Source organism: Lemur catta, chromosome 20 (assembly GCF_020740605.2).
Source record: "Lemur catta isolate mLemCat1 chromosome 20, mLemCat1.pri, whole genome shotgun sequence".
Taxonomy (NCBI): domain Eukaryota; kingdom Metazoa; phylum Chordata; class Mammalia; order Primates; family Lemuridae; genus Lemur; species Lemur catta.
The window spans coordinates 23406822-23425344 of NC_059147.1; the positions used below are offsets into that span (position 1 = coordinate 23406822).

At 48.5% G+C, this 18523-nt stretch overlaps 2 protein-coding genes and 1 long non-coding RNA gene across 3 annotated transcripts in view; 1 reads left to right on the forward strand and 2 right to left on the reverse strand.

Moving 5' to 3' along the window:
- ATP6V0D1 (ATPase H+ transporting V0 subunit d1) overlaps window positions 1-7348 on the reverse strand; it is a 36263-nt gene extending 28915 nt beyond the window's left edge. The window contains exon 1 of the mRNA XM_045533507.1: window positions 7067-7348. Within this exon, the coding sequence (XP_045389463.1) occupies window positions 7067-7196 (130 nt within the window). The 5' untranslated portion in view covers window positions 7197-7348. The remainder of the gene's footprint in view (window positions 1-7066) is intronic.
- A 23-nt stretch (window positions 7349-7371) lies between these two features.
- Window positions 7372-16176, forward strand: LOC123625210. The gene is made up of 4 exons (XR_006730422.1): window positions 7372-7580; window positions 11912-12042; window positions 13448-13559; window positions 15788-16176. It is a non-coding gene; the product is annotated as an uncharacterized LOC123625210 (long non-coding RNA).
- LOC123625209 (agouti related neuropeptide) lies at window positions 7999-8984 on the reverse strand. The gene is made up of 3 exons (XM_045533508.1): window positions 8690-8984; window positions 8435-8532; window positions 7999-8234 (listed from the first exon to the last, which is right to left on the reverse strand). The coding sequence occupies exons 1-3, from the start codon at window positions 8817-8819 to the stop codon at window positions 8052-8054; spliced, it is 411 nt and encodes a 136-aa protein (XP_045389464.1). The 5' UTR covers window positions 8820-8984; the 3' UTR covers window positions 7999-8051.
- Window positions 16177-18523: the final 2347 nt, after the last annotated feature.

Here is an 18523-nt window from a genome sequence, read left to right on the forward strand (position 1 = left end):
CCATGGGCAGGGCTTGTTGCCCTGGCAGCAAGCCAACAGATGGCCTGGCATGGGCCTAAGTGCTGCCAGCCAGCGTGCTGACGACTCCCAGATTGGTATCTTTAATGCTACTTCCCCGCATGGCTACCTGCCTTGCTGGACCCCTCCCGCAGACATCTGAGACAGAACACCTCCTCGCCTACCACCCCATCCATGCCCCAAAACTTCTCTTCCTCTGCCGGTCTCCATCTCAGAAACAGCACCAGCAACCACCCAGTCACTTTTACAAAGCCAGCAGCCTGACTTCTAACCCTTCTTCTTCCATATCTAATAAAAACTGGCCAATCTTGTGGCTTTCATCCTCTAAGCTAATCTCTCTAATAAACACTGGCCAATCTTGTGGCTTTCATCCTCTAAGCTAATCTTTAATCCCCCCTCATTCCACTGCTGCCCTGGGTCAGCCCATGCTCTCTCACCTAGCTCCTCCTGAATCCATCCTCCACAGCCTCAGAGCAAGTTTTTTTTAAATCATTGATATGTAATAATTATACATAGTTATAGGGTACAAAGTGATATTTAGACACATGTATACAATGTGTAATGAACAAATTCAGGGTAATTAGCATATCCATCACCTCAAACATTTATCATTTCTTTGTGTTGGGAATGTTCAAAATCATCTCTTCTGTTTGAAAATACACAATGAATTATTGTTAACTACAGTCACGCTGCCGTATAGAACCTTAGAACTTATTTCTCCGATCTAGCTATAATTTTTTTCTCCTTTAATCAGCTGAATTTAGATTCACTAGCTGTAATTTTGCATCCATTAACCATTCAAGTTTCTAATTGCATCATACTACCTACCCCCACCCCTCCACAATGCCCTCCTTCATCCACTGAGGGATCAGGTCCAAGCTGGCTCATGGTGGCAAGGTGCCAACTCCAGTCCAGCAATGGGCACCCCTAGGACTCAGATTATGGTCTCTAAATGTCATTGTCCAATAAAAACAACAGGTCTCCGAAGAGAAATGATGACTCTAGGTCTGGGTCAAGAAATGTTCAAGATAAAATTAGAACATATGGGCATCCTAGAATGTAAGGAAGCTCTCAAAGGCCACAGCCGTTGTGTCAAAAAGACTTGACAGCCAATTAAATAAGCTCCCACTGGCCAAGACACAATTTAAGTATCAATAAGGTTAATCGATTGAAGCATAACACATTAAATTCCAATAGTGTGTTACGATACTAAACACACAACAAACCTCATTAGTCATCTTTGGAGGATGTTGGAGAATGAACTCATTATTTTGAAAGCTGACAAATATTAGAAAGAATCAATCATTTATCCTAACCTCTCCTATACAGAGTATATCTCAGGGGAACCAAGTAGTTGATTTCTGCAAGTTTCCAGGTACAATTGCATAAGGAAACACAGAATTAGAATATCACCATTTTACAACACCTAATGAAATAATGGTTCTAGTCAGTAAATGTCGATTATTCCTTATATCACAAAAAGAGAAACAACGAAGTACTATATGCCTCCCAAGTGGAAGTACGAACATCACCTATTAAGTTTTAAAAATTAAAAAAAAAAAATTGAACCAGAATCTAGTCCAGCCTCTAGATCTAATTACTAATTTACAGGGAAAACAAGGGACAGAGGAACATGTTAAACTACATGGCAGGGACGGAATCAGTAAAATTGAGATGAATGGAAAATCTATAAATCAAGTGATCCAACTTCAATAACCAAATTAAAAGGAAAAAGAAGACAGAGAATCTATATATTAAAATACTTCAGAGAGGCCGGGCGTGGTGGCTCACGCCTGTAATCCCAGCACTCTGGGAGGCCGAGGCGGGTGGATCGCTCGAGGTCAGGGGTTCGAGACCAGCCTGAGTGAGACCCTGTCTCTACTAAAAATAGAAAGAAATTATCTCGCCAACTAAAAATATATATAGCAAAAAATTAGCCGGGCATGGTGGCACATGCCTGTAGTCCCAGCTACTCGGGAGGCTGAGGCAGGAGGATCGCTTGAGCCCAGGAGTTTGAGGTTGCTGTGAGCTAGGCTGACGCCATGGCACTCACTCTAGCCCGGGCAACAAAGTGAGACTCTGTCTCAAAAAAAAAATAAATAAATAAATAAATAAATAAAATAAAATACTTCAGAGAGTATCAACCAGTTGAAATGCATACATATTTGAAATGAAATATATTTGGATCCTGATTGAAACAAATCATATTTTAAAAATTTGAGACAATCAGAGAAACTTGAACACTAAATGGATATTTGATTACATTAACAAATTACTGGTTTTTTTTTTTTTAAAAAGAGGAACAATAGTATTATGGTTATTTTTTTAAAAAATAATCATGAACTTTCTCAGAAATGCTGAAATATTTACAACTGAAATGATATGCTGCCTAGGATTTACTTCTAAATAATTTGGAAGTAGAGAGTAAAGTAGAGCTATTATTAAAACAAGATTGTTAATTATTGTATCAACAAGAATTGATAATTGTTGTAATTAGGTGATTATTACTTAAGGGTAATAAGTAATTCTTTCTAATTTGTGTATGTTTTACGATATTCATAACAAACAGTTTTAAAGAGAAAAGAGGAAGAGGAAATTCTGGAGGGTGGGGCTGCAGCCTGACTCACATCTGAATTCCCAGCACGCACTTGGGCAAATTAATAGCAATGCTTTTAGACTAATCCCAGGGTAAGAGCTGAGGGTACAGATTCAGAACTGTGGTAATACCTGAAATACCTGCCTGGCTCTCCTATGAGGCCCAGTAAGCTGGGCCTAGTAAGCCTCCAGTAGGTGTTTCTAGAATGAGCAACACTCATATGGAAGCAGCATTACATATGGCCCTCATGGTCTGAAATACATTCCCCTAGTCACATCCAACAATCCCAGATTTGGCAGGCCTCTAAGATGGTATTCCTTACCTTTACTACCTCTGCCCCAACCTCCAGTGCTAAGGAGCCGGGGGCTTCCTCCCTGGGCTCAGCCTGATTTTTTTTTTTTTTAAATGAAGGGTCTGGGTTCCCAGATTTGTACTCCTGTTCCCTACACTTTGCTACTTGGGGCTCCTTTTGGTTCCTCTGATTGGCCCAGCTATTTCTGCCTTTGTGTGCTGGTCTGTCTGAAATGCTCTTCCTTCTAGCTCTCTGCACGGCTGGCTCCTTCTCATTCTTCCCATCTCAGCTCAAGTATCCCTTCCTCAGCAGGGCCTTCACCAATCATGCTCTCCTCTGTCCCTTTCACAGGTATCACCCTTAATATGTGATTATATATGTATTTTGTTTACTTAATTGTAACAATAACAATAGCTAATACACTGAGCGCTTGCCATATGCCAAGTTAGATCTACGGATTTTATGTGGATTATCTTGTTTAGCCATCATAACCACCCCAAGAGGTAGGTGCTATTGTTACCACCATTCTACAGATGCTGACACTCAGGAATGAAAGGTTACATATCTTGCTCATGGCCACAGAGCCATGAAGTAGCAAGCCCACATTTGTAACCACTATACCACACAATCTCTTAATCTTTTTCCCTGCCCCACCAACCTCCACCCCCAGACTATGAGGGTCAAAGTATCTCAGCCCCTATAGCAGTATCTGGCATAAAATGATGCTCCGTAAGGATAGCGGATGAATGAAAACATTCACAGTAATACTTTCTGATTTCTCTTCATACATCCCTGACACACCTCCTCTTCCCCACAAGCCCCTAGCACAGGACCCAGCTCCCAGAAGGTTCTCAACACATCCATATAAACTCAAAGCTGGAAAGAGTTTTGGTGACCACCCAGCTCTAACCCCTCAGTTGACCAAAGGGGGACCATCTCTGTGGGTTCTTTCTTCTTCTCCTGAGAAAGGACAATTGGGCAAGACAGACAATGGAGGATGCATGGGCTTCAGGGGTCCTAAGAGACTGAGTTCTAGAAGAAGAGAGAGGTCAGTAGTGGATGCCCTTCAGGAATGGAACCCAGGGAGGAAGGCTAGGGTACAGTGGAGGGGCTATACTTGTCCTACCTTACAGAACAAATAAACACCCTCTTACCAGACACCCTGTGTGCCCTCTGGGAACTGTCCAACACGTGAAATATATTCCTTGGAAATCTCATCACCTCAGGATAACCTACAGATCTAGGTGACTAGAGACTAAAGGCATCCTTGGTCTCCCATTCCCAATCCCCGCTCCTCCTTCCCCTGGAGATGGGGAGGCAAAAATACCCAGCAACAGCAGCCGGGAGACTAGGCCTCTGGTGTCACCTCTGGAAGCAGAGAAGGTCTCTCTGTAGAGGACAAATGGGGTTTCTTGTCACTCCTTCCTGCTGCTGGTTATCCCCGGCCCTTGAAAGTCCTGGGCATCTCCAGCATACAAGGTTCCAAGAATCCTAAACTCGGCTGGGTGCAGTGGCTCATGCATGCAATCCTAGCATTCTGGAAGGCCAAGCCAAGAGGATCATTCGAGCTCAGGAATTTGAGACCAGCCTAAGCAACAGCGAGACCCCATCTCTACAAAAAATAGAAAAATTAGCTGGTTGTGGTGGCACACATCTGTAGTCCCAGCTATTTGGGAGGGTGAGGTAGGAGGATCACTCAAGCCCAGGAGTTTGAGGTTTCAGTGAGCTATGATGCCACCACTGTACTCTAGCCATGGCAGCAGAGTGAGACTCTGTCTCAAAAAAAAAAAGAAAAAGAAAAAGAATTCTAAACTCCATGTCAAGAAACTTCTAGGAAAGCAGCACAAACAAATGCCACAGGAGTTGTGATTGAGTGGAGGGGACAACATTCTAGCCTACCATGGGCACAGAGTTTCTAAGATGAGGTAGTACTAGGGCTGGGCCTTGAAGGGCAGGAATCACTGTACTTCATGAAGACGAGAAAGAAGCAGAGGAAACACCAGGTGCAGATAACACTGAAAACAAGAGCTACCATTTATCTAGTGCTTACTCTGTCCTTGGTGCTGGGTCAGTGTTTTATACACAGTAGCCTGTTGATATCTCACAACCTTCATGGGATAAGTGCTGTTAATACACCAGATGAAAAACCTAAGGCCCACAGGTATTAAATAACTTGTCTAAGGTAATCCAGTAATTGGCAGGGGTGGGATTCAAGTCCAGGTTTGCCTGACTCCAAAGTCCACCATACTATGTGCACCAAGTGCTGGAGGGATGACTAGCATGAGGGAGAGAAATGTGTAAAAGAGCAAGGGATCCCTGAATGCCACACTAAAGGTCTGGATGTTGTTCCATAATGGGGCCATTTGCTGAGCAGCGTTGTAGAAAGAGTGGCCTACCATGTTTATGGAGGATGATGGAGGATCCTCTGGGAAGATGGGAACCCTGTGCCCCCAGAAGCTCTACAGGGGGGTAGGGAACAGCAGGAGGAAAGTCAAGAAGAGAAACAAGCCAACCAAATGCCTACTAATTGTCAATGGTACCTACTTTTAGATCTAAAGAAATAAAGAGCTTCATCAGGTCCCAGTCAGTCCATAAAACTCACATTAAGTGCCAACTGCATGCTAGGCCCTGTCCCAGGGCAGCCTCCCTCTGTCTCTCCCCTTTTCCTATGGTGAGATCAGTCAAGTTGCTGGCAGACTCCAACACCCCAGCACCCTAAAGTGTTCTCCTCTTCTTCCCCACCTCCACTTACATAAGGGAGGTAAACAACTTTTCTTGCAAATTTATATTAAAAATCATAAAATCTACAATTATTGTATTTTAACTTCAGTAAGTTTTATATTTTAAAGGTATTTATTTTCAGTTTACTGGTCTAGTTTGTAAGGTAAACAACTGATATTTTTCTTTGAGCTCACTTTTTTTTTTTTTGAGACAGAGTCTCACTCTGTCACCCTGGGTAGAGTGCAGTGGCGGCATCATAGCTCACTGCAACCTCAAACTCCTGGGCTCAAGCCATCCTCCTGTCTCAGCCTCCCAAGTAACTGGGACTACAGGTGGGTGCTACAATGCCCAGCTAACTTTTTTCTATTTGCAGTGGAGACAGGGTCTCACTGGTGCTCAGGATGGTCTTGAATTCCTGAGCTCAAGCAATCCTTCTGCCTCAGCCTCCCAGATTTGAGCTCACTTTTAACCTCAAGAAGTTTTTGATGAGAAAATTTTCTCTAGTGGGTGAATCATCTGGCAATCTTCCTCCTCTAGCTATCAACCAGGAGGCCATGAGTATGTCTGCTCCAGGGTATTACTTGTGGGTCACGGATGGGAACTCACATCCTAGCCACCCTGCCCTTCACTACCACCTGGGGTGGGGGAGGCAAAGACTGGAATTAGGGACATCTCTAACTCAGTGCATCTGTTGCAGTTGTGCCTCAGGAAGTCAACCCTACTTTGGACTTGTGTGCTGAGAGGAAAGGGGAACTTAGCTTTTCACCACTCTTCTAAGAAACCCTATCCAAACAGGCACCCAGCCCCCGCCTTGCTGAGGTGGTAGGATTTACTGGCTAAATACTTGTATATGAACTTCCAGACTTGCAGGGCCACCCTTGCTCTCCCAAACACTGCCTTCAGGAGACACTACTCAGCCAGCGGTTCAGTGCCGGGAGGCAACCCTCGCTAAGCTGGCTCAGCAATTCCCCAGGAAGGCTCACCCCGCAGCCCAACGCGAAGATGATCCCAAAGGCCTCAGTGTCTGTGTAAAGGGTGGGGTACTTTCCCGCTTAGCTTCCCTAAGCATTGCCACGGGACAGCTCTCTGGCTACGTCAGGATAAAGAGACTGGTATGGGCACAGCTCGCACCCGCCAACCACTCCTAAGAGACTCCTTCCTTACAAAGTATATGGGGAGCACAACGGGAGAAGAGGCAGCCCTACCAGAAAACTCTGGATCTTAAAGCCTTGTTTGTGTTTGGGCCCGTGCCGAGCCGCAGATAGAGGGAGATCCCCTCCCTGTGCGCCCGCCATCAGCCCTCGGATTCCCAGACAGGCCTCTCAGGCCCTTCAAGAACCCCCGCTTCCGGCTTCCGGGCCCAGACTTCAGAACCCTCAGGCCACGGCCGGCCTCCAACCCGGCCTTTCAAGGCCCCTCAGTCTGGCCCTGCAGCTCACCCTCGAGCGTCTCGCACTGCACCAGGTTGAGGTAGTCTGCCTGGCTGAGCACCCCGGCCTTCAGGCCGCGCACCAGTCCCTCCAAGTAGCCATTGTCCACGTTGAAGTAAAGCTCCGGGAAGAACGACATGGCTGCGGCGGGGACAACGGGACTGGAGAACCCCAATCGGCCGGCCAGCAACGCAGCTCCGCGATCACCTGACGCTGAGCCCAAAGCGGGCTGTCAAGCGCGTCAGGTGACGCGAAACAGCCTCACGTGACCGCAACGGGGCGGAGCCTTGAGCGCGCCTGGCTTCCGGGTGGTTTCGCGACGAAGCGTTTGCGCAGGTGTGGGCTGGAAACGGCCCTTTGGCGCCTGCGCACCGCAGGGAGGAGGGCCTGTTGCGCCCCGGCGAGGGAGCTACCTGGCTGTTTGAGGCCGGCCGCGTGGTGGCGCCCGTGACCGCAGAGATTCCATCGGGCCCTATTTCTATTTTCCTGAGTTTGATGGACCTGACGCGGCAGGGTCTGTGAGGTAAAGATGGGAGTGGGCGGTGCTTCTCTTGGTTGGAAAGATTCCAGACTGCCGAATCAGCCCCCACCTCCCCGAGAGAGGAACTGCGGTCTTGTGAGGGGCGGACTTTGCGAAGGCCACGCGTGGAAGAAGCCGCAAGCAGGCCCTGGAGCCTAATGCTTATTCGCTAGCCCGGGGTGACAGCCCCTATGCCACGCTGCGCCCAGCCTTCCCCGCGTTTCTTGTGCCAGACTCTCGCGGTCTGGAGTGCGTCCCTCCTCAGCCTGGCGCTCTGAAAGAGCATGTGTATGTGCCTCAGACGATGAGGTGGCTCAGGTCCTAGAGGTGTGTATGCTTTCTTGGCTTGACGACACTGCTATCCCTGCCGTGAGCCCTCCCCCACTTCGACGGCCACATTCGAAATAACCACAGCCTTGGGGTTGGTCCCATCCTTTATTCACATCCCCCTTCCCCGACCCCGACAGTGGCCACCTAGGTGCGGCTGCAGGGGTTCATGGCCGTACCCAGCTTGCGACAGTAGCAGAAGGCGTTGAAGAAGCGGCAGTAGCACGTGGCGCACGGGTCACAGCAAGGTACTTGCTGTCCCAGACAGGACTCATGCAGCCTCACGCAGCGACGCGGGGAGCGGGGCTCGCGGTCCTGCGGGTCTAGCACCTTGTAGGGATGGGGAAGCAGGAGTGTGGGCACAGGTCGAGGGATTCAGCTGCACAATCTGTGCAGGATGGCAGTGGAGCATTGGAAGGGATGGTCTGCAGTGTCACCCCTGGTGAGGGGCTCCGGAGCTGGGGAGAGGGGATAGCACTTGAAGCACCCTCCCAAGCCCTGCCACCTTACTCCTTTCCCTGAAAAGTTACCTCTGCCAGGGCCTCAGCTTCGGCCTCTGCCTCCTGCAGCAGAGCCTCTTCTGCTTGTTCTGCGGTTGTCTTCTTCAGCTGGGCCCACAGGCCCAGGCCTGGAGCAGAGGATGTGAGGGCAGGACTCCCCCATGCACAAAGCACCCACCTCACAGGTCTGGGATTGGGAAGGGGGAAGGAGGGCTTATACTAAGTGGGACAGTTTGTGGCCAGAAGGTATCCAGGCCCCACCCAGCCCACCCTGCCCACACTGACCTGGGAGCTCTGGGAACAGGGCCTGGTCAGGCCTTCTGATGCCCTCCAGGGGGGCCAAGCCCATCTGGGCCCCCTGTATGGCGGGCAATGCCAGCAGCAGGGCACAGCTCAGCAGCACTGCATTCAGCATGGCCTGGCTCAGCAGGAAGACCCACCACTTAGTCCCACCTCATCCTCGTTTATCCTCTCGATGCCCAGATAGAGGCCTCCCCCCAGAGAGTAGGATTCCCTGCCTAACCTGAGGACTTACCTCTGCTTTCTGAATCCTTGCTTAGAGCATTCCTGACCACCCTGTCCCCTTAGCTTATATAGCAGAGTCTAATGAAGAGCCCACACGTGACTGTTCCCTGCAGCAAGGGCACGAGGGGCCCTCTCTGGAGGGTGGGGACACAGTTCAGGCCTCGCTCCCTGGAACCTAAGCACCTTTGTTGCTCTACAAGAGGGATGCCAATCTCTAATTTTGGGTGAGGTCTCCCAGGAGCCAATTAAAGTTTGGGAACGAGATAGGGTGCCCAGGGCCCCATAATTTCCACAGGACAGGGACCTAGCAGGTGGGCCAGATTGAAGCCATTAGTAATAACAAGGCAGGCGGCCCTGGAAGTTTAATCTAATTTGTGGCCCCGGAGATGCTTACTCAGACCCTATTGGCATGTTGTTTCCTTTGCTTCCAGGAAGTTGGGTCAAGGGCATTGAAGAGGGTGATGGGCCAGTGGCCATTGTGGGGCAGGGGTGGGGTACAGAACCAGAGCCTGGGTTTCTTTGTGGGGAGGAAGGAGTGGGAGAAGCCCACCTAGCCAGTAGCAGTCCCTCCTGACTGCATTCCTGGTCCTCCCTCCCCTCCCCTTTTCCTTCCAGGCTTTTCCAAGACCCCCCACCCCTCCTCTTGTCCCTAAATCATTTTCCGCCTAGGGTTCCTGGAAGCCAAGGAAGCAGAACGGACTGTTCCCTGGGTAGGCGAGCGGCTTCAGAGTAAAAAGCTTTCAGGCTGCCTGCCTCATTAGTGCTAATGGCCGCTCCCTTCCGCCCTGCATTGTCAGGCCTCTGCCTCTGCCTGGTCTCGTCAGCACGAGGCTGGAGTGAGGACTGCCCTTTTGTGGAGATGGCAGGACATCCAGGACCCCACCTGCCTGTGCCTTCCCTCACCCCTCTGAAGGGCTTTTTAAAAAAGAGACAGGGTGTCACTATGTTGCCCAGGCTGGCCTCAAACTCCTGAGCCCAAGTGATCTTCCCACCTCAGGCTCCCGAGTAGTTGGGATTAAGGCATGTGCCACCATGCCCGGCTTCTGGAGAGCTGTTTATATCATACGTGCCCATCTGGGAAAGGGATGCAGTGTGAACCAGCTTTGAGGCCCCCATGCACAAACCGGGCTGGCCCGAGGCAGTGGGAAGAGGATGAAGAGGCTGTTGAGGTTTTTGGCCCAGGTTCTCACAGGCTATTCTGACTACAGTGCTGGGAAATCCTCCCAGCAGTGGGTAGGAACCATAGGTTGCCATCTGGCAGTCTTCAGCCTAGTGTCCACACCAACAATTAGTATTGTGTGCAGGCTGCATGGGGAGAAGGTGCTCTGTGGCCGGCTGCTTTCACAGATGGGCGCAGGTGGCTGTTCTGGGGTCAGGCTGACATTGGGTTATCCTGTGGTTGGCTCAGAGTAACAGTCCTAGGAGGTCAGAGGCCTACTTACTACTGCCCAGGAAGAAGAGGGCAAGGGAGTCAGGGAGAGCCTCTCTGAGGAGGTGGTCCCTGAATAAGACCCTTAGGTCAACCAGGAAAGGACCAGTCTTGCTTTCTCTTCTGAGAATGGTGTTGGCTGTTTTGGTGACTCTGTCACAAAGCAGACTTGGTATCAAGCTCTCTCTGGCAGCTAGTATTGACCTTTCTCTCCCAGAGACTATGCCTGGTCTTGGGGGCCCACCTCCTGGCTTTCTTTTCTCAGAGTGGTATAGGGTGGAGGTATCTGGCACCCAAGTGTGCCCCCAACCTGGTTGGGCCACTTGGGGCTGAGGAACAGCAATACATCAAATGTACAGGAGGCACATCCCCTAGCTCCTTGTGCCCTGGCCCTGTCTCTGGCGATTCTGGCTGAGGGTTGAGGGATGCAGGGACTGTATGTGGATTGGAAAGGCACCTAGGTGGGTTAAGGTGGGGGCTCTGGGCACCTGGCTGGGCCTGGTCAGCTCCCATGCCAAGGGTTCGGGATTAGGGGGGGCCTTCTCCCACCCAGATGCTCAGTGTCTTTGCTCACCTATGAGCTGTGGCTCTGTTCACCTAAGTGTGTTCACACAGGTGTATCAGCCCCGCAGTTGACAATGGACAAGTGCTGAGGCACTCACAGGGAGGCCCATGTTCCTGGTCAGGACCAGTGGGAGAGACAGTCAAAACATGATGGGATGATCAGAGAAGCACAAACATTGGATATCTGATGACATCAAGGAATAATTATAGATTTTTAAAGTTGTGATAATGGTATTATGATTATGCTTTTTAAAAAAAAGCATCCCTATCTTTGAGGGAAGCACAATGAAGTATTTACTGATGAAATGATGTGAAGCTGGAGATTTGTTTCAAAATAATCTGAGGTGACAGTGATATAAATTAAACATAATTGTAAGTTGGTAATTGTTGAAACTGAGTGTTGGGTATATGGTCTTCATTATCCTATTCTGGCTATTTTTGTATATGTTTGACATTTTTCATAATAAAAATTTTTTAAAGAATTTTTTTAAAATGTAGTGAGATAAGTGCTTTGATAGAAGAATGCCTGAGGACAGGTGGGACCAGGTTGAGCACTTACCCCAATTGAAGGGGGCGAGCAGGGAGTTGGCTAGGAAGGCTTCCTGGGGGAGGAGACTTTTACTCAGTCATGAAACTTGAGTAGGAGTTGGGGAGTGCCAGGCAAGGGACAGTATAAGTCCCTTGGACTCATCACTGGTGCACTGTTCAGCATGCTGCCTAGTTATACTGATTAACACATGCTTTGCTCTGCTCTGCTCCCAGCCTGTTTTTTTTTTTTTTATCTGTAAAAAAAAAAAAATAAGAAATGTGTGGCATGTTCTGGGTGGAGGATGCAGAGCCTGCTTGGTGAGACTGGGGGCCCTGAACACAGGACTCTGACTCCAGGGAGGAGAAAGGGGAGAGTGTAGATGCTCTGCCAGAGACCACATGTGAGGACCGAGAGGGACACTTGAACCCTGCCCTCACTTCGCTTTTTTTTCCTTCTGCAGTGTACCTACCCTCGAGGACAGAGAACATGCATGGCTCTCCCAATCCAGCTTGATTCTGAAGCCCAGATCCCCAGCCAGCCCACTGCCCCTGCCTGAGGGCCACACAGCCATGGGTTTCCTGTGGATCATCTGTAGGACTTCCAAGAGGCAGAGGTTCCCCAGGGAGGCACGGTGGTCCCCTCAGTCATTCAGGAGAGCAGGATGAATAGGAGTTATCTCAGGCTGGGTTCTTGAGCCCTCAGCTGGAGAGGATCTGCAATGGTTAATTTTGTGTGTCGACTTGACAAATGTGTAGATATCTGGTTAAATATTATTAAATATTTCTGGGTGTGTCTGAGAGGGAAGAGACTAGCATTGGAATTGAAGGACTGAGTAAAGCAGGCACCCTCCTCAGTTTGGGTGGGCACCATCCAGTCTGCTGAGGGCCTGAATAAAACAAAAGGCAGAGGAAGGGTAAGTGGGCTCTCTGCCTGACTGCTTGAGCTGGGACATTGGCCTTCTCCTGCCATCAGTGCTCCTGATTCTCAGGCCTTTAGACTCCGACTGGAATCTAACCCATCAGCTCTCTGGCTCTAAGGCCTTCAAAGTATGCCACCAGCCTTCCTGGCTGTCCAGCTTGCAAACAGCAGATTGTGGGCCTTCTTAGCCTCCATAATTGCATATTCCAATAACTTTATAATCTATCCCTCTCTCTTTCTCAATAGGAGAGATTGTGTGTGTGTGTTCCCATATTCCTTCTGTTGATTCTGTTTCTCTGGAAAACCCGGACTAACTGACTAACCGTCCCACTGTGATTGGGAGCTTTGAGGTGGTAGAGTCATGTTTGTTGCATGAATGCCAATACTTGCCATTCTTCCATTCATTCAAGAGCTGTTTACTGAGTGCATGCTGTATTGACCAGCACCATGCCAAGGCATCTAGAGTTTGAGGCTATGTCACAGGCCATGGTGACCTGAAGCACCTGATTCTGGGGTCAGCCAGACTTCATGGCCTTGCCAGTTGCCAGAGAAAACATAGGTTGAAGTCAGAGTGGAGCAAGGAATGGGGCCAACTGGTGGACGGAATACCCTCTCCCCCGACTGTAAGGGGCGCAGGCCCAGGGACCATCTTTCCCCTCTGGACTCACTCTGACTCTTCTACCCCTTCCCCTGCCTGTCAGGTCCCACTTTCCTGAGTGAAATCTTTTGTTTCTGGGGGTATCACAGCACCCTACTTTCTGCCCCAAGGTGAGGCCTCACCCTCAACATTCTAAAACAGGACATCAGCCCACACACTTGCAGGAGACCCACACTAAGTAGTGAGGAGCCTGTTCCATTCCAGGCAGTGAGAGGACCCCTGAGCATAAGAGAATTTCTGGGGAAGTATAGTTTGAGCCCCCAAAAACCCTCCAGAGAGGAGGCATGGCACTGTTGGGTGGGGGGTCCCCAGGATGTCCCCATGTTGTACCTGATCCATCTCCATAGGAGGGAGCAACCCTACTCCCTGAAGGAGTTTAACCACTCAGCTAAAGCCCTAGGAACAAAGGTGTTTTCACAGCAGGAACCATCTGAACGATCCAGAAACGATTCTCAACCTAGAAATTGCTCTTTCTGCTAAAGACCCAGGAGCTCTCCAGCCCGCTCACCCTTGTCACTCAGGTTTGGTACAGGTAAGAACAGAGGCTGTGGGAACTCTGGACACAAGCAGGGAGATGCTGCCTGGGGTGCTAGGCATGCAGTCTGAGACTCAGAGAGGTGGCTGTCCCACTCTGGACCAGTGTGGGACCCCCCTGAGGCAAGTTGACAGACATGAGATGAGGGGGCTCCCGAGCATGCTGGGACAGGGCTTTCCTCTGGCCAGACTCTAAGAAGGGAGGTTCCACCCCACTCCAATGGCAGTGCTGGCCATGGTAAAAGTCCCTTAGTTTTCACAAGGACATTTCTCCAAACCTTTGTAGAGCCCTTCATGTGTGAAACCAGAGGACACTTTCTCCTTCCCCACAACCCTGTTGAACATGCATCCTCATGCTCCAAGTGGCCTTCTTGTGAACGTTCGCCTGACTTAAAATGACCAGTCCTCACCAAGAAATAAAGTGGTTCAATGTATTGTTAGATGTATTAGTTTGCTAGGGTGGCCATAACAAAATACCACCAGAAATTTATTTTCTGATAGTTCTGGAGGCTAGAAGTTCAAGATCAAGGTGTCAGCAGGTTTGGTTTCTTCTGAAGCTTCTCCTTGGCTTGCAGACGGTGGCCTTTTCATTGTGTCCTCACATGGCTAGTCCTCTGTGCGTGTGAATCCCTGGTGTCTCTTTGTGTGTTCAAATTTCTTCTTCTTACAAGGACACCAGTCAGATTGGATTAAGGCCCACCCTAACAGCCTCATTTTAACTCAGTCACCTCCTTAAAGGCCCTATCTCCAAATACAGTCATGTGCTAAGGTATTAGGGGTTAGGACTTCAACAAATGAATTTCAGGGGGACACACTTCAGCCCATGACCTTGGGGACATGTAGAGAACTCAGACCTTGGACCTCCCTCATGAGCTTCCAACTTCCTCTTCCCATGGTTTGGCCAAGCAGGTCCCAGGACACAAATTCATGGTCCAGCCTCACTCCCCTCATTCTTCAGGGTCCCCCCTGTGTCAGCTTGATTACCTCCTTGTCCACTCATTGTGCATGTGTTTGTTCTTGGACACACACGTCATTTGCTCATCTTGCTAATTTCCGCAGTCAGCACATGTTTACCACATACCCACTCCGCCCACTTAGTTCTAGGGAATGGAAGTGAGTCACGCCCTGTCCTTCCATTCTGCCCCCTCTTCATCTCTTCCCCACCCAGCAGCCAGAAGCATCTGCCACAGTGGATCCTGGCACACCTCTGGCCAAAACCCATCCATGCTGCTCTCCACCTCAACCCTCAGGAAATTGATCCCAGCCTGACACATACTAGGTGCTAAATATATAGCAGCTGTTACTTTTGATAATGTTTATATGCTTTGATCCAGGATCCTCTCTCCTAACAATTTTTTTTATGGCAAAAATTCAAATGCAAAAAAAAGAAGCAAGTTAGGATGTTTGTGGCAGTGTTGTGATAATGGGGTTCAACAAGAGGGGAATGGTTTTGTCGCCACTGAGTTGGTCCATGTTATAAATGAAATTGTTATAAAACAAGCGAGGGCCATCCAGGAACGCCCCTGCCCATAAGTGTGCAAGCACAAAGAAGTGGTTGTGTCTGGGGGTCTTGGGACACCAGGGCTCAGATCCTGAGAGATGTTTGACCCCTCACGTGGCGAGGATGGTGGTGGTAGGGGATGGGGCTAGGCAGGGTGCTAGGTCTGCATGGAGGAGCTGGGCCCACAGAAGACCCTGGAACCCAGCTTCCCTGCAGGTGGCTTTTCATGGGTTAACACTTACATGCACCGCATTTAAGGCAAGTGGGCAGGTGGGCACAGAGGCTGATTCCTAGCCTGCCTCTCAACTGGCCTGTTTTGGGTGGGGCTCCCGGGACTAGCCAGAGCATTACTCAGAGGACGATGCAGGGAGAATGTATTAATGAATGAATGAGTGGGTGGATGAGTGGCTGATGAAGTAAAGAAAGAAGAGATGGAGCTAGGAGAAGTGTGAGTGAGCAAGAGAGTGAGTGAGTGCCTGCCTGCCTTGACAGGGTCAGCTTGAGAAAGCAGAGCTGCGGTAGCTCCCAGGGAAATTCTCTGGGGAGGTGACACTTGGATCCCCTCCTTTCTGCTTTTAGCCCTTCCCATCTTCTATGCCTCCAGCTGCAAAAAAAGGGCCTGGGAGGTGGAGGTATGGAAGCTGTGAGGGGATCAAATCCCAGTGGGGAAGCAGCTTTATTCATAATAGCTAAAAACCAGAAACAATCCAAATATCCATCTACAGGAAAATGGATACTGGTGTATTCCAACAGTTGGACACTACACAGCAATGACAAAAGAATGAACCGCTACTACACACAGCAACGTGAATCTCCTAAACATAAGGTTGAAAGAAAGGAGCCCACTGCAGAAGAGAGCAAATATGGTGTGATTCCAGTTATAGGACATTCAAAACCAAGCAAAACTGTAATAAATGGTGGTAAAACTAAGAATAGGGTTAACTCTGGGGGGCATTATTGACTGAGAGCAGAAGAAATGAGGAAAACTTGTGGGGTTCTGGAAATCTTTTATATTTTGATCTGGGTGGTGGTTACACAGGTATATACATAAGTTAAATTTAATTAAACTGTACAGTTAAGACTTACGCGTTTTGCTATATGTTATACATCAATAAAGAGCATTTTTCTTTTCCTTTATTAGTGGTTTATAAAATAATTTAGTGTCTGGCCAGGCGAGGTGGCTCACACCTGTAAGCCTAGCACTCTGGACCGCCAAGGGAGGAGGATCACTTGAGGTCAGGAGTTTGAGACCAACCTGAGCAACAGCGAGACCCCATCTCTACTAAAAATAGAAAAATTAGCTCGGCATGGTACCATGCACCTGTAGTCCCAGCTACTCAGGAGGCTGAGGCAGGAAGATCGCTTAAGCCCAGGAGTTTGAGGTTCAGTGAGCTATCTTGACACCACTGTACTTTAGCCCAGGCAACGGAGCAAGACCCTGTCTCAAAAATTTTTTTTTTAATTAAAAAAAACATATTTGAATGTCTAATGATAAACAGCCTCTTAAATTTTATTATATAGGGTACATTAAAGCACCCCATTCCCAAAGGCAGGTGCTCCTTAATTTGTCCATCAGGGGCATCCTGAGCCTGTTCTCTTTTAAAGAACAGGCTGTGAATTTAAAGAGAGTCCCTTCTAGAGAATTCAAAGACTGTGATTAGTTTGTTGGGAAAACAGTACCAGTGAGATGACATCAGTAGCAACGAACCGAAAGCTTGATTCAAACTGTCTTAAACTATAAAACTAATTTATTGGCTCATGTAACTGAGACATACAGAAGTAGGGCTGGTTTCAGCTGAGGTTTGCTCCAATAGCCCTTGATTTTATAAGCAATTAGTGTGGCAGACTCAGTTGGTTGCCTTCCCAGTACCCATTCCCCCTTCCTTCAAAGAGAAGCCTACTTTTGTTTGGGGCAGTGCCTAAACCTACTACCTCAGATTCTCTAAAAGTTTGTGGTGTCTCTCGTGTATACTGGTGACCCATGAGACTTCTGCAGAGCCCTTCTTGGAAAACTTTGTTTCCCCTTTATGCTTCTTTTCCCTTCTACTTCCTGCCTGGGTGTGAATATAATGCTTAGAGCTGTAGTTGCCAACTTGTGGCCATAAGGCTACAAGTATAAGAATGGACTAACTTGATAAGGAGGGTGAACAAGAAAAGTAGACTGTGCCTTGATGGCATTGTAAAGCAGTTGCACCAACTTTGTCCTGCCAACTTGCTGATATCTTGTGGCATGAGACAAATGTTTGTTTAAGTCACTGTTGGGTTTTCTGTTGCTTTCAGCCAAACACATTCCCAAATGGTAGCCTCAGTTTCTTTACATTTCTTATCTACATTTTTTTTTGTAGCAAATGCTTCATTCTAAGGGGTTGTTTTCCTTTATGGACCCAAACTGACTTCCAATAGTCTCTGGGGCCTTCTCCTTCCTCACTCACATCCTATGGAAGAGAGTCACCTTTGTCCCAGAATTCCCTGGTCCTGCTTCTGAAAATCCTTCTGGTGTCTACTGCAGATGGCTGTGGCTGGAGAACTCACAGTGAGTTCATCCAATCTGGGGGCGGGCCTGATGGTCCTCCCTTGACCTCAGCTCAGCCCTCCCAGACTCTGAGCATCCTCAAGGTCTACCTGTGACTCTCGTGAAAGTCCTGGCCTCCAGAAGCCTTACCCCTCCTGTGGCCTTGTGGGTAGGATGGTTCACACGGGCCAGCACCCTCTGCCAAAGTCAGGGCCAAAAACCTTCCCTTGGGAGCCAGATTTGGCTTTTGACTTAGGCAAATACTGACTTTGGGCAAATTCTCAGCCCAGAAAGAATGATTTTGGGTATGGAATTTCATTCTTCTTCAGCACAGCCTTGAAAGTCATGTGTGCAGGGTACCTTGTTGCTAGGATAGCAACAAGGGCTGTATTCGAGCAGGGACAGGGGTGGGAGGAAGGTTGTACCCTGCTTCCATCTTCTGAACTATGTTATCATCCGATTCCAATGTCATAAATAACATAGCAATCTCATGGACCTCCTGGTGTGATGCGAAAAGCACCAATGTATAATAGTATTCTTGCCAAAAGTATTTACCAGAATCTAATCTTGAGGAAGCAATCATATAAATCCAGAGTATCGTGCTAGAAAACTGGCCTGAACTCTTAAAAATATCAGTGACATGAAAAACAAACAAACAGGCTGAGTGTGGGGCAGAGGATACTCCTCTGTGTTAAAAGAGACTGGAGATACATGACCAAATGCAATAGGTGAACCTTGCTTGCCCCTGGACTAAAATAAAAATGCTAAAATGGCATTCTTGGGACAAGCAGGGATGATACTACTGAATTAGTGTTGGCTTGCTTAGACATATAATGGTGTTATAATTATATAGAGCAAAGTTTCTCAACCTCTGCTGTTGACATTTTGGGCCAGATAATTCTTGTTGGATGTTTAGTAGCATTTCTGGCCTCTGCCCACTAGGTGGCAG

Excerpts from the sequence above, each read along its gene's own strand:
- LOC123625209 (XM_045533508.1), bottom strand. The coding sequence starts at position 8,819 with ATGCTGAATGCAGTGCTGCTGAGCTGTGCCCTGCTGCTGGCATTGCCC. Across the intron at positions 8,533-8,689 it reads CCTGTTCCCAGAGCTCCCAG|GCCTGGGCCTGTGGGCCCAG; the intron begins GTCAGTGTGGGC and ends CCTCTGCTCCAG. Across the intron at positions 8,235-8,434 it reads AAGCTGAGGCCCTGGCAGAG|GTGCTAGACCCGCAGGACCG; the intron begins GTAACTTTTCAG and ends CATCCCTACAAG.